The following is a 14606-nucleotide window of genomic DNA, read 5'->3' on the forward strand; positions in this document are numbered from 1 at the left end:
GAGCTGAGCAATGGAAGCATAAAGAATGTAAATTAAAATTGAAGTACGATACAACATACATAAAAGGTAACCACTAACAACATCAAACTCTGAATCTGTGCTTAAATTTCCAAATTTCATGGCTTTTATCTTTTTCATTTGTTGGTTTTTAGCAGAGCATAGTGATGACCTCGCTGTCGTACGTGCATCACAAAACCACGGGGAGTGTAGTTTTGAAAAATGTTTGTGACTGGTGAATTAACAGGGAACAGAGGGGAATACATCTGGATTTCTATCAGTCTCATTAATTCAATGTTCATCCGATTGACAATGATCATGTCAGGCCTTGTTGTTGATCAGGTCATATGTGCATAAGCGACTCAAGCAAATCACTTAAGCTTTGTGGCGTCACTCTCACATATCTGTCTCAGTATTCATCTTAATGGTTCTCTTCTATTAATGCATAAATGTATAATGACCACATTGTTATGATGGAAGTAAAAATGTACAGTGTTGTGAGTTACAAGTGAATTTGTTTCCTAATGTTACATTCTTACGTTATAACCATGTGCTCTTCCCAATCAAAGCTTAACCATGTCATTATATTGAGACATCCAAGTTGTACATTTAGAGATGCAACATGTTGATGTTGTGAGTGTGCTGCCAGAGTGTGTGTTAAATCTCAGATTCATCCTGGTGAATCCAAATCTAACCTTTGTCTCCCTCACTGCCCTTGTTTCTATGTCCAGTGCAACTATTCGCAATGCCTTCCTGCTGTTGCTGGTAGCCACCTCCACCTGGCTGTGCGGTCTGATGGCTGTGAACAACAGCATCCTGGCTTTCTACTACATATTCGATGTCCTCTGCTTAGTGCAGGTATGAAGTGTATGTTTTTGAAGTGTGTGTTTTGTAGCTGTAGCTGGGGACTCTAGTTTGGAGGACTAATGAGGAAAAGACATCATACAACCTCTGCGGGGATCTTGCAGATCAGCACCTTGAACTTCGATGTTTGCCTGCTATTAGTGGTCTCAGTCTCACTCTGTGTCTTTCTACCTCTCTCTACCGCTCTCTCTCCCAGGGTCTGTCGGTGATGCTAGTCTTCACTGTGTTCAACTCAGAGGTTAAGGAGGCCTGGAGTGTCGCCTGTTTGGGTAAGAAGAGCCCTGGAGAAGACCCACCAAGACCGCCGCAGAACACTGTGAGTTACACACACACACACACACACACACACACACACACAGTGCTGCAGCTCATCTCTGCTGAACCTAAAATGGTTTTGTGTCATCTGGTATCTTTGTCTAAACTGACATTACTATGAAATCATTTATACAGCACTGTGGCAGCAAGCATGCAAAAAAAATGTAATGGTCATTATCACACAATAACAACTTGCAGTGAATCTAAGACCCTGATGTGAAGCTGTAAATGGTCTCCCTGCATGATCCTAAAGCTAAATGGCTGTTTTATTCTGCTCTACTATATTCTCTTTTCTAGATGCACAGTCTCACTGCGTCCATTACTAGACTAGCACAAAAGCCCTCTTGCCCCCCATTCCTCCTTCCCTCTATCCATCCATCCATCTTTCTTGTCCTCCGTCTCTCGTCTCCTTCTGCCCTCAGGGTTTGACGCTGACCCAGATAAAACAATATACCGACCGGTGGAGCCCTGCTCGCTCTTTAGCCCACTTCAACAAAAGTGTCTCTGTGTGTGTGTGTGTGTGTGTGTAACTGTATCCTGCTTTCACATATTTCCTTCACTCTCTCTTCTATCTTATGTGTGTGTGTGTGTTTATCAGTCCATAGCTCACTGCACTCTAACCCCTGTTTTCTTTTGCGTCTCTTTTAAAAACACTAATTCTCCGTCCTCTGTGCCAGTGTGTGTGTGTGTGTGTGTGTGTGTGTGTGTGTGTGTGTGTACATATGTTCACAGTCTCATATCCCCTTTTAATCCCCTCTTCTATCCAGTTAACTTAATATGTAGTTTGGATGTGTGTGTGTGTGCACGAGACATTTGTGTTACATGCATGCAGTCTTAGTTTATACATAGTTCATTCCACCCTTTTAACCCCCATTTGCTCTGAAGCTCTTCCTATCCATCACTGAGTCATCTGGGGCAAAGTGACTGTACCTTCCCAAAACTATTATTAGACACACACACTATGCTGTTTTTTTTTTTACCTCTGATGGACCCCACATATAAATTAACACCTATTAGCATCCTTTCACCTTTCTGACTCATACTGCATGATACTTTATTTATGACTACAGTGACCTAATACAGTATAGAAAGCTGGAGCTGTGCCCCATTTCCAGGTCAGCTTCTGCTTCACTGGCCGAGCCTCCTTTTCATTCTTTTTTCCCCGGTCAGCATTCAGCAACTATAATAGCACCCATGAGTCTCGGGAAGCTATAGCAAAATATCACAAGGGTTGTAGTTTTTAAATGTCAATGCTGTCTTTTTTACAATTTGGTAATTTTAACCAACAATTATATCAATTCAAACTTTATTTCAGAACCACAGGTCCATAGCAATAAAGAAATTGAAAATCTAGTACTTATAGTACTAAGTACTCATTATCTTATGGTATGAGTAGAAAAAGTCAGTATCAGAAAGACATTTCTGCAAAAATATATCATGGAATCAAGGCTGGAGGAGCACAAGTTAGCCCCTAATGAGGGTAGGACTCTTGATACACTGCAGTGTGTGGTGTAAGTACAGCTCATTTGATGCATTTTTTTCCATGTTCCAAAAGCATCATCAGGGATGAAATTTGTTTTAAATGTAATTAAAAAAGATAAAGGGCTATGTTTTGTAAGACTGTAATGGTTGAAGTAATATATCTGAATAATGTTGCTTCTTCTCATTTCTATGAATTTAACTTCATGTGTGTGTGCGTTTAGGCTCAGAACCCCTATCACAATGCATCTCTGTTGGAGCAGAGTGGGCTGCACCGCATCACCCTGGGAACCTCCACCATCTCTTCTGTCAGCTCCGCCAGGTATATAAACACACAAACACACACAGAGACACATACACACACACCACAACTTTTACCAACAAACGAGAAATCAGTTTTGATGGAAAACATCCACACCTTGGCTGGTAGAGTAGATCTCCCTGTAGTTCCAGAGCAAATTGTTTAATACCAACGATATACAAAAGATAAATTACCATTCAAATAGGAATCTGTCAGGTTTGATTTATTCTCTGTGTCACTCTGATTTGAGAAAATTTGCCTCAGGGAGGAAATCCCCTCATACAAACCTTGTCGTTTACTTTGTGGGTCAGTGGGGTAAAGATGAAGAAGATTGGATGGAACAATGTACTGTACTGTATGTAGAGCAACACTAATGTACTCTGAGAGTGTGTGTGTGTATGTACAGTAAGTGATATATATGTGTGTGTGTGTATGCACTGTTTTTAATCTGTCTGCGTGAGTGCATATACAGTATACTGTGTGTGTGTGTGTGTGTCCTCACTTCTCTCCTCTTTCCCTGTCAGAGAAAATCTTTTGGCTCGCCAGACTCTGGAACAAAACATCGTCCACACCGGAGCGACAGACCTGGATGTAGCCATGTTCCACAGAGACGGAGGTAAACACACAGACGCAAACACCAGTTTCTCTCTTTTCCTTTCTCATTGCTCTCTCTCTCATATGCATTTCATTAAAGTTTAAGCTCATATACCCACAAGAAGGAATAACAATCCGTCAACTCCTTCCTCTTTATTCTTTGTGTCCTTCCGTCTCCCTCTCTTCTCCCAGGCGAGGACTCCGACTCCGACTCAGACCTCTCCATGGATGAGGAGCGCAGTCTCTCCATCCCTTCCTCTGAGAGCGAGGACAACGTCCGACTCCGTGGGCGCATCCAGCGGCGATTCAAGCGCTCCAATCACAGCGAGCGTCTGCTCACCGAGCCCACCCACAACGGCACCAAAGGTAGACGAGCACTATATGATTTATATATCATCCGCTTTTGCTTTTTAAGGCATTTCTTTTCACAGTTAAAAAGCCAGTGATGGTTAAATGTCTTGCTCAAGGACACTTCAACAGTTGATGAGAGCACACTGATGATGACATACACACATTACATGTGTAAAAAAAGGAATACTCCACAGAAAATCTGTCTTTTGAGTATCAAATATTCATCCCTTGCAAGTTTGAAAGGTGGTTAAAGTTTGTAGCGGGCTCCTTTGCAGATGAAGGCAGCTGTATCAGCTTGGATTACCAGCAGTTCCCATGTCAACCCAGACTTATGGCATTCGCCATAGAAACCTTCCAAATGACTCCAGCAGCATAATCCTCTTCTTTACGATTGATCCACATGTTCAACGTGTTCTAAATACTCATAGTACCTCCACAACAAAGCAAAGTATACTCCTTCTGTGTCACATCATCGCCTGGAAGTGGCTAGAGTGTATCCTATCCTGCATGAGAGGCGTAATACACCTTGGACAGGAATAACACATTTGGACAAAAATTCATTTACACACATTCACACCCGTAGCCACGTCTTTGGTCTGTGGGACGAAACACACAGAAAGGTCGCTACCACCCAGCGTCAATTTAGGTCCCTGCTGTAGAAAAAAGTCCACTCAAGGAAATGTCAGTGCCAGTAGTCATTAATGAATAACGTCTTTCTTCCGATACACATGAAAAGACATCATGCATAATGTATGAGTTTATGCACTTCAAAGTATGTGATATAAATGTCATGCATATACAGTGTTCTGTGAAAGGTTTCACTTTGGAAAAAAAGGCCAGACATGTACAAATCTGTAAATCCATATAAGTAATCAATTCTTAGCTTAATAAGCCATCTGGATCACATTAACTCTATTCAGGGTAAAACGTCGACCAGAGCTGTCAGTTGAATAGAGGAGGACAGGATCCAGATGGCCAGTGAGGTCCAATCAATTCATCAATGCAGTTGTAGTGAAGGATGTGGGCTTTTCACTCAAAGGTCACTGTTTGAAGATGGCGGCCTATTCGTTGTGACAAAGCATTAAACCCCTCATCGATTCAGGAGAGCCGTCCACTGGGCAGTGTTAGAGGACTGTGCATAGCTAGTCTTCTGAAAAAGACAGAACAAAAACAGTAAATGTGTTTTCATAACCTTTTGTTGTTGTATTATTTAAAAGCATGTTACAGAGGGAGAAAAATCACTGAACTCTTAACAAATAGTCAAAGTAAGCACGCAACATCGATGGTGCAATGACGTCATTTGTGTTCTAGCTGGAATAAATAATGATTATTACATTTCTGATAGACAGAAATTAATCTGCAATAATTTTGATAATGGATTCATCATCAAGTCATTTATCAAGCAATGTGAGGACCTCACGTTGGGCTCATTTTTTCTCTATTTTTGGACTTAATATGGACTAAAACAATTGTCCGATTAATTGATAATGGAAGGAATCTTTAGTTGCAGCCCTAATGACACCATTGATTGAAACTTTGACAAAAACGTGGGTGATTATAACTACTTTGTAGTGAGATTTTCCAAAAGACAACGATTGGCCAAAAGGGTTGATGTCGTCCCAGAGCAAACTCACATGACTGCAAATGCATTTTGCCTGTTCGTGGTCATTTGCACTCGTCTGATACATTCTCTACCAGTATGACTCTTTAAATTTGCCCTGACTGTTATTTCATAATGAACATATGCTATTTGCCTGCTGACACCTGCTATTTGATACAGACATCTGCTTTGTGTTCGTTAGGATGCACACGCAGCAATGATTGATGTCAAATTAAAAAGATGAATATGAGGCATAAGAACATATTGGCAACTTTTATTAACTGGTGTTCACTGGCTTTAATAATACAGTGATTTTGTCCACTTTCCCAAATGTCTCCATTGTCATTTCTTAATCACTACTTAATGAGCTTTTCTGCTTTATCATAAGTCATTGGTCGATGAAGTCACGACCTGACGTGGGAACATGTATGTTGGGGAAGGTGTCAGTGTTTCTAACGACAACAATTGAAACTGATGTTGAGCTAATCAGTGACCACTAAGTGTTTGGTCTTTTTGTGTGTTTCAGATCTGGATGGCAATGATCTTCTGTCCTACTGGCCCGCTTTGGAGGAGTGTGAGACACACACCCTGCAGAAGTGGGGCTCAGAGCGCCCCCTGGGGGCAGATTACAGCAAGGACGCTGCCAATAACAACCAGCCTGATGCAGCACTGACCAGTGGGGACGAGAACGGCCTCACCCAGCCACACAGGCACCGCAAGGGTGAGAGAAACACAAAAACACCCATGTGCACACGTTTTGATATTATTCCAGTCTTTGTTTTGTCCGTCCTGTATGTATAATGGGGTCATAGATTTTTTTTTTTTTTTATAAAATATATTTTGCAAAGGCATTGCTCTTGAACTGAATTTTAGTAAAGACAACGACACATGGAAACTGAATAAGAAATATACCTTTAAATTTGATGTTTTGTTTTTCTTTCTCTCTTTTCTTTCTGTAAGTGTAATCTGTTTTTGGCCATGCATCGTTGGATAATAGTGTCTGGCCTGTATACTATAAATATATTATCTTCTTCATCATACAAAAATCTCCAGACATCCTGTCTGACTGGTCATCAGAATGATGGGGCATTTTGCCGCGAGGAAGATGGAGGAGATGTCCGCTTTGAGAGCTGAATCAGCCAAGTGTCATTTAAAACACAACTCAATAACTGAGACTTTATCTGCTGCATGTGCAGTTTTGTTATACATTTTAATAATTTCAACACACCCTCCATGTGACTCCACAAATACCTGTGTACTTAATCTGTTCTTTTTTTGTTTTAGTCTGTTTTTACAGTTTTCTTGTTGGTTCTTACTACTAAACAGAATTGTACTGTTGTTGAGATGTACAAAGAAGAGCATGTTCATCTTTAGTGAGAATATAATGTGATGGTGGACATGCCATAATTTACACTTTGATCACCACATGTGCATGTCATGCAGGAGTTTGTGTACCACAACATAAAACTCCAGCCGAGTGCACAAACAAATAACTTCTAAAGTCAAGGTCTAAATCTGGCCCTAAAAGCATGGGTGGCATTTGTATATGTACAGTACAGTATGTACGCTCAGAATACATACATATAAAATTGGCGTGTGCACACATACACACTCAGGCACAGCACACATGCAAAGACACACTGAGAGTGAGTGAATAAGAAATGCAGTCAGAGTTGGAAATTGCTCATGTTGCCTGGAAGCTCGGGTGACATTTTAGGGAGTGTATTAATACACTGGTATGGTACAGTGGCTGAAAGCAAGAAACACACTTTTGGCAGTATATTGTGTATGTTTTAGTTTCCCCCAGGATTTCCAGATTACTCAGATGGCATTTTGAGTCATAAAATGTTAACAGAAATATCATTAATAAATCCAAAACACTTATTCCTGTATCCTTCTCCCCCTTTTACTCTCCTCCAATGGAATCCCATTTCTTCTCATGCCTTCCTCTCTCCTTCTCACGTTCTTATTCTCTCCTCCCAGGTATCCTGAAGAATCGTCTCGGCTGTCCCCCAGCACTCCAGGGTCTTTCCACCATGGGCCGGGTCCCCAGTGAGCTCAACTGGTACCGAACCTCTACTTTGGGCCACCGGGGTGTTCCTGCGGCCTCTTACGGTCGCATGTACTCCGCCACGGCCGGCGCTGGTGGAGGTTCCGGCTCTCTTTCCCAACCGGCTTCCCGCTACTCCTCCAGGGAGCACCTGGACTCGCTCACCCGGAGGCAGTTGTCCCGGGATCCACTTGGGAGGCAGACGATTGGGGGATCAAGAGACCGGCTGGACTCCCGTGGTTCTAGGGACAACCTGGATCTCTTACCCCGGAGGAGAGAGCTGGGACTGGGGCAGGGAGCAGGGCTAGGGGGTCTGGGGCTGGAGCACCAGCGCGTCTCATCATCCAGGGAGAACTTGGCAGTATCCAGGGACAGACTTGACAACCACCACGGAGGCAGCGTGCACGCCTCGAGGGAGGACTTGAGTGGAAACGGAGGAGCAGGAATGGAGGGATACCTCAGCGGATCAAGGTCACAGCTGAACTCGCTAACTCGACGGCAGGCCTCATCCCGGGAGCACCTAGAGGGGGCTCTGATGAGCAGTAGGTCTCGAGAGCAGCTGGAGACCAACGGAGTCGGAGCCCAGGCTCAGCCGTGTCGGGAGTGGCTCCGCACTCTGCCGCCCCGCCAGCCCTCGCACCCCGACCAGCCTCCCTCCTCCTCCCCTCCTCCCCCAATCTCAGAGGAGCAAGAGCAGCTCCCTGCGTCAGCTCACGCTAGAGGACGACTGGACTCCGCACCTCCATGTAGGTACCCCGGTCAGACTGTCCCCCAGGTCGCAGGTTCAAATCCAAACCCTCTGGGTCGACAGCCGTCCAGTGAACACCTGGATATTCTGTCCTCCATCTTGGCATCCTTCAGTTCCACCGTCCTCACTCCTCCCCCAGCTGCCTCTAACCCTGGGCCTAATGGCTCTGCCCACGGGCCCTCCCCCTCCCCGCCTCAGTCTGCCACCTCCCACAGCATATCTGAAGTCTCCCCCGACTCTGAGTAAGTCCTTCTGTGTGAATAAATCTGCCTCGCCTATCCCTCTCCTCCTGTCCCTTTTGCATCTACTTCTGTCTTAAACTCCTCATCATCCTTTTTAGCTCAACCTTACTCAGCTCCCTCAATACTTCTCAGCTTCTTTATCTTCTTGTCCCTTGTGTCTTCGTCTGTTTTGTTCGGTTTTCCAGCTCGGTCTCCTTTGTCCTTCTGCCTCTGACAGCTCATTTCCATTTTGCTCCTGCATTTAAATTGTCACCATTATGTGGAAGTGAATTTACAATCAGTGGAGAAGTGGCTGTATAAACATACTGACGACTCATTTCCCTTTCCTTCACCCCAGAGCCAACAGAAGTGAAGGACAGTCTTGATGACAGCCTCCATATCCCTTTATGCATTGCGACAGTGCTTGGACCACCAGGGACAGGTTCAAAGGTCATGGATGGCAGTGAACCATTGGCACACCCTGGGACATCGGAGGACTAGAAACAAACTTGGTACAGAGGAGACACGGAGTTGGAAGGAAAGTAAGACAGGGAGCGTGTCCACTGAGAACATTTGAGGGTGGTTTGTACTGTGTAAATTAAGTTTTTCAAGTCCCACCGCCTACAATGATCTGTGACGTTTCTTTGGACGATGAGTCAAATCACCTCTACTACCTAAAAACTGTTGAAGACAAACACAAACTCCTCAGATTTCAAACACGAAAGTCAACTTGATCCAGATGGAGATCGGTCTAAAAGAAAAAAAAAGAAAAGACTGTAAATAACATTTTTTATACATTTTGTATCTTTTTCATTGGAGATGAAGAAGAAATCTCTTGTGATGTTTTCTTTTTTTTTTTAAATGATTGTGTCCGTGTGAGGTTGGTGCGAATGCAGTCTTGTTCGTTGCTGAGGGAGAGTTTTTCCCCTACAGAGAAAAAACAAAATGTCTCCCTGAAAACAGTTTTCCTCAGAAACTTTTCCTCACACCCATCGACTTTGTGTATAGTGACAGGGGTCCGGCAATAGTATCTGATGAGATTATGGAAACCACAAGATGTGGTTGAAGGGAAAGTATCAAAGTAGCGAGAAGTGATTGTAAATAGAGGAAGGGATTATTATACGAGAAGAGATTTGATGGAACGAGATGATTGTGCAGAGACAGATGGCCAACGTTAAGCTAAAAACCCCACAGTTAAAGTTCAGAGTTCAGCTATGAAAGTATCAGCTCTTTCAGGAGATTGTGCCGTTTTGTGATCCACTGTATATGAATGTGACTTTGTCATCTGTCTGTGCATCTTTGTGCCTGGTGCTGTCTGAACCAGACCATATCAGTCGATATTACAAGACCGTATCTTTAGTGTTGCGGAGACCCGGTGGGTGAAGGCAGATCTCCGTCTGCCTCTCTGTTTGAGGCTGTATCATGTAACAACCATTTAAAGCCCCTCAAGGTATCTTGCACTTTGATGCATCACGACTCAGCCTGCCTCAAGAGACGCCACAGGAGCAGCCGGATCTCTCCAGCAGCATCCGGGAGACTCGTTTATAAAAGCTTCTCATGCGGAAGTTCTGTGCAAATCCAAGCCAAAGGGACAGCTGCTTAAATTCAGTATCAAAGTTCTCCAGTTTTCTTTAATGAAAAGGACTTGTGTAGGGTGTCAATGCTGTAGATGTAATTCCTTTTTTTTTTTTTAAATAACTGGGCCATGGAAACAAGTCTAAAGTGAAAAATAGTTTTTATTAATGAGGGCCTACATCTGCGCTACAACATAACAGAGCGCTGTGGTGGGTGTTTTATTTGGCTGCAGACTGTATAAGCAAGTGGATTTTGATTTGGCATGGAGAAGGAGATCGGATCAGAGGGAAGGCATCATGAGTCATGTCTTAATGTGCTCAGATATTGGTTTGGAGACCTGAAAGCAGACATGCAGCACATATCCAGCATGGTATCTCCCTGAATATATCAGCTCATGTCTGTAGCGCATGAATCCCATGCCAGACGTTTTTACTTGCTGGTTGAACACAATTACTTCACCATATCCTTTACATATGAGAACAGAACAGAGGCACTAGCTCTAAATCTGTAGGGCTCTGACTTCGCTGATGTCGTTGATGAAGAGGTTCACTCGGAACACATTAATACAGATTTCTTCTCATTGTTTAGACTGCTGTTCAAAGATGAGGTCCTTTGAAAGATACAGCGTAGCTTCTGCGGCGCTGTACCAGTTTTCTGAGGAGAGATGTCAGTTGTATCAGCGCTAAAAGCCTCTAAGTGGTTTTCAGATGCAGGTCTTTCTGTTCGTCTCTCACAGCCGAGTTCAGGCCTTAAGGTAACAACACGCTGGCATTTGTAAGCAATGGAGACAGGCAGGCAGTCTCCAGCAACCTTCAGAGGGATTAAGGGATTGTGGCTAACCTACATGGTTTTTTTTTGTAATGAAAAAAATGCAGTGGGTCGTAAAAACTGAATGCTAAAACAGCAAGAGAGGAAGTGGATAAAAAAAACAAACAAGAAGGCTAAAATAGAACACAATGAGAATAAGAATAAATCATGAGGTACAAAACCAGAGAAGGTTGGAAGCAGAACAAATTGGGTCAGAAACCATGACTGTGTGCAAAATGTAACTGCAGGGAGGAGAGCGTGGACGTTACTCATCGCAGAGAGGAAGAAAAAAAAAAACACCCAGAGAAAACCAGATTGAAATGCAGATGGTGGAAATACACCAACCTCGCAAATGCATATCTCCCTGCTCTGACCAGCCTGCTCTCTGCTCTGTCATTCCCTCGTCCCTGGGATGTGACACGTGAACTATTCATGACAAGTATTGCCAAAAAAATGCTCCCGACTTCGATTCCCACTCGCTGTGTTCATCCAGTCGCTCCATTTACTTATTTTCTTCACATACCCGTTTGCTATCTTCAACTGACAGTACCTTTAACTTGTACAGACATGAGATTTATTTTATTTATCGATAATTTATTGACTTTGTATTGATTATGTTGCCGTTTTGTACGAGAGGCTGTTGTTAAAGAAGTGTGTGTGGATTTTTTTTGTCCAAATGTTCCCTTTTTTTTCACGTGATGTTTCTTATGATCAGAGTCTCTCGCTGCAACAAATTCACAGATGGAAGACAAGAAAAGACGGGAATGTGAGGATAGAGATGTCTCTATTTACACCTAGGATTACAATCTGTTGTGGGACATTTAGCTTTGGTTTCTTTATCCAATCATGGAACATTTGACGAAACAAACTGAAATGTCAATCCTATAGAGGTTCATTTATCCTCTCCAAACTAAAAGTTGAATACTGGGCAAAATTGTGCAGATTTGTCCCAAATCAAACCTTTGTCCTCCCTGTTCTCTGTTATAGATGCAAGGCTGAAGCCTCACAAGCATATAATCAGATTATGAACTGGGTATGTTTCTGCTTTTACACACAGTCAGCCGTCAGAGAAAAGTCCAGCTTCAGGTCAATCTGGTTTCAGACCAACAGGAGCCACACGAGTAAGAGGAGACAGACAGACTGAGCTGAGACTGAAACATGAAAAACGAAGAAATTGGGATGTGATAGTCGGGGAGAAGAGGAGGAGGGATGGGAGACTGTCTTTGTTAGATTTGTGTGTTCATTATGGGATGCCTTCTATAGAAACAGCTGTTCCCCTGTTACCGTGGAAACGAGAAATGTTGGACATTAAAAAAATTACTTATTCCTACACGGCTGTGTTAATATTTATTCTCTCTGTCTGTCTGTGTGTGTGTGTGTGTGTGTGTGTGTGTGTGTGACAGATTGAGGTTTGCTGTTTCATATTTATGAGAACAGACATTTTCAGGTGAGAAAGAACTGAGCAGAGGAAACATCCTGACAGAGGGACACTTTCTTTTCCGCTCTCTCTCTGACTTGTTGTGACTCTCAAAGTATTCTGTCACATTCAGAGTAGTCAGAGACGTTCAGCTGCCACCTTGATTCACAGCTCGAAACAGACGCACCCAGCTGAGACACAACATATAATATAATTCAAGGACTGAATATAATATAATCGGTCCTTCGATTGACTTTTGATTTAAAGCTGGTCGATGTTTCTGTCAGATATGACTCAGTCGCAGGTCCATGAGATGTTTATATTTGTAAAACACAAAATAAATGTTTGCTTTATAACATACACGAGTGACAAATTAAAAGGGATATTTTGCAGATTCACTTTTCAGCCAAGGGTTAGGTGACAAGATCAATATCACTCTCATGGAGCTGGAGCCAGGAGGCGATTAGCTTAGCTTATCTTAGCATGACGACTGCCTGGCTCTGTCTAGTTCAGAAGTATGCCTTCCAACACCTCTGAAGTTCAGAAGTAGTCACAGCACATACGAACTACACTAACAAAGCAGCTGAAAATTAGCCAGATGGCTTACACTGGGACATTTATGTCCTTTATTAATAAAGTTAATAAACATTGCAAGAAATATCCGTTCCTTGTCCGAATATTTAGATACTGATAAATGAGCATGAAGCATTCATACAGGTCACCAGAGGTCACTGAAATATGCAGTAAGGTTCCAGTAAATGCTAAATAGTTTCTTCCTGGAACAAGGTGCTTTACAAAAAGGTGCAAAAATGCATTTAGCAATAGATATTGGACCAATGCACTCAGGGACACAACAAGGGACACAATGTTGATTAACGTGTGTTGTTCTAAGGCTGGTTTCATGGTTTGGGCCACAACAATGATATTTTAGCCACCAGTGTGCTTCCAACTTTATAGTCTGAGTTTGGGGAAGACTCTTTCCTGTTTCAACATGACAATACCCAAAGTCAGGTCCATAAAGAAATGTTTGGGAGAAAATTCCTGCTGTCATGTCCCAAAATCTTGTGGAAAGCCTTCCTAGAGGAGCAGAGCCTGTTACAGCTGCGTCACAACGCGCATGGTTTTGGGATGACATGTTCAGCAATCACATATGTAACGTTCAGGTGTCCAAATACTGTACTACTGGCTACGTAGGGTACGTTTCTCACGTATTTCTCACCTGCCTGTCGTCAACTCCAACTTTGCACAAAATGCAAATTTATTTACAAAACAAAGAAAAAGTGTAAATTTACATACTCATGTTAACATGCACCGCAGAAAGAAGCTTTGCCAGTAAAATCCTGTTAAAAGATTGTCCATTTAGGAATGTCATTTCATTTGTACATCTGAAGTGATCAGAAGTAATCGCAGCACATTCTTTAAAATAAAGAATGACACATTCTCCCTCAATAAGGCTTTGACCTTTACAGAAACTATAACCTTAAACATCAATGAACATCTTATCATTTTGAATACAGAAGCCACAGTGGGATTAAAACAAAATAGGATCATTGTGATCTTGATCTCAACCCTTTTACACAGTTCGGACGTTTTGGTGTCCAAAGCGTTTCCATGTACTTTCACTTGGGTTGATCTTAAACAAAGTGTTGTATTCAACTAGTTTAGTTTACTTTGAATATCTTTGAGAAAGCTTACTTAGACAGAAAAGATGGTCGTCACATTGCAGAGGCTGATGGTCGTTTTCACCATATGGAATATTATGTCAGTCTTCAAAAGAGCTACTTTTGAACTTTTGAGTAGTCTGTAGTAACAGTTCTTGTACTTGAGTAGGATGTTGCCGAATGCTTTTCACAACTGCAGCACGGACAGGGACAGGAGGAGGCTCAATAGACTGATTAGGCGAGCCGGCTCTGTTCTGGACTGCCCACTGGACATTGAGGAGGTGGGGGAGAGGAGGATGTTAGCCAAGCTGACATCCATCATGGACAAACCTCTCACCCCCTGCACGAGACTGTGGGGGCCTTGAGCAGCTCCTTCAGCAGCAGACTGTGTAAGACCCACGGTGTAAGAAGGAGCGCTACCGCAGGTCGTTCATTCCTACGGCTATAAGACTGTTTAACTGCACATAAACCTGCACAATTTGTACATACTTTATATTTTTCCGTGTATATATTTATTTTTGTCCCCCATATTTTTTATATCTGTATTTATTATTTGTATATTGTTTTTTCTTTTTAAAAAAATACTTCTAATTCTTATTGACACAGTGCTTGTTGCTGCTGTGTGT

General features: G+C 42.7%; 1 protein-coding gene across 1 annotated transcript in view; it reads left to right on the top strand.

The window, feature by feature from the left end:
* Window positions 1–8906, top strand: part of celsr3 (cadherin, EGF LAG seven-pass G-type receptor 3) — a 95497-nt gene extending 86591 nt beyond the window's left edge. The window contains exons 31-38 of the mRNA XM_070910225.1: window positions 729–855; window positions 1058–1177; window positions 2880–2977; window positions 3481–3572; window positions 3743–3916; window positions 6028–6222; window positions 7485–8541; window positions 8879–8906. Coding sequence (XP_070766326.1) covers window positions 729–855; window positions 1058–1177; window positions 2880–2977; window positions 3481–3572; window positions 3743–3916; window positions 6028–6222; window positions 7485–8541; window positions 8879–8906 — 1891 coding nt within the window. The remainder of the gene's footprint in view (window positions 1–728; window positions 856–1057; window positions 1178–2879; window positions 2978–3480; window positions 3573–3742; window positions 3917–6027; window positions 6223–7484; window positions 8542–8878) is intronic.
* Window positions 8907–14606: the final 5700 nt, after the last annotated feature.

This window comes from Enoplosus armatus, chromosome 8 (genome assembly GCF_043641665.1).
Source record: "Enoplosus armatus isolate fEnoArm2 chromosome 8, fEnoArm2.hap1, whole genome shotgun sequence".
NCBI classification, from domain to species: domain Eukaryota; kingdom Metazoa; phylum Chordata; class Actinopteri; order Centrarchiformes; family Enoplosidae; genus Enoplosus; species Enoplosus armatus.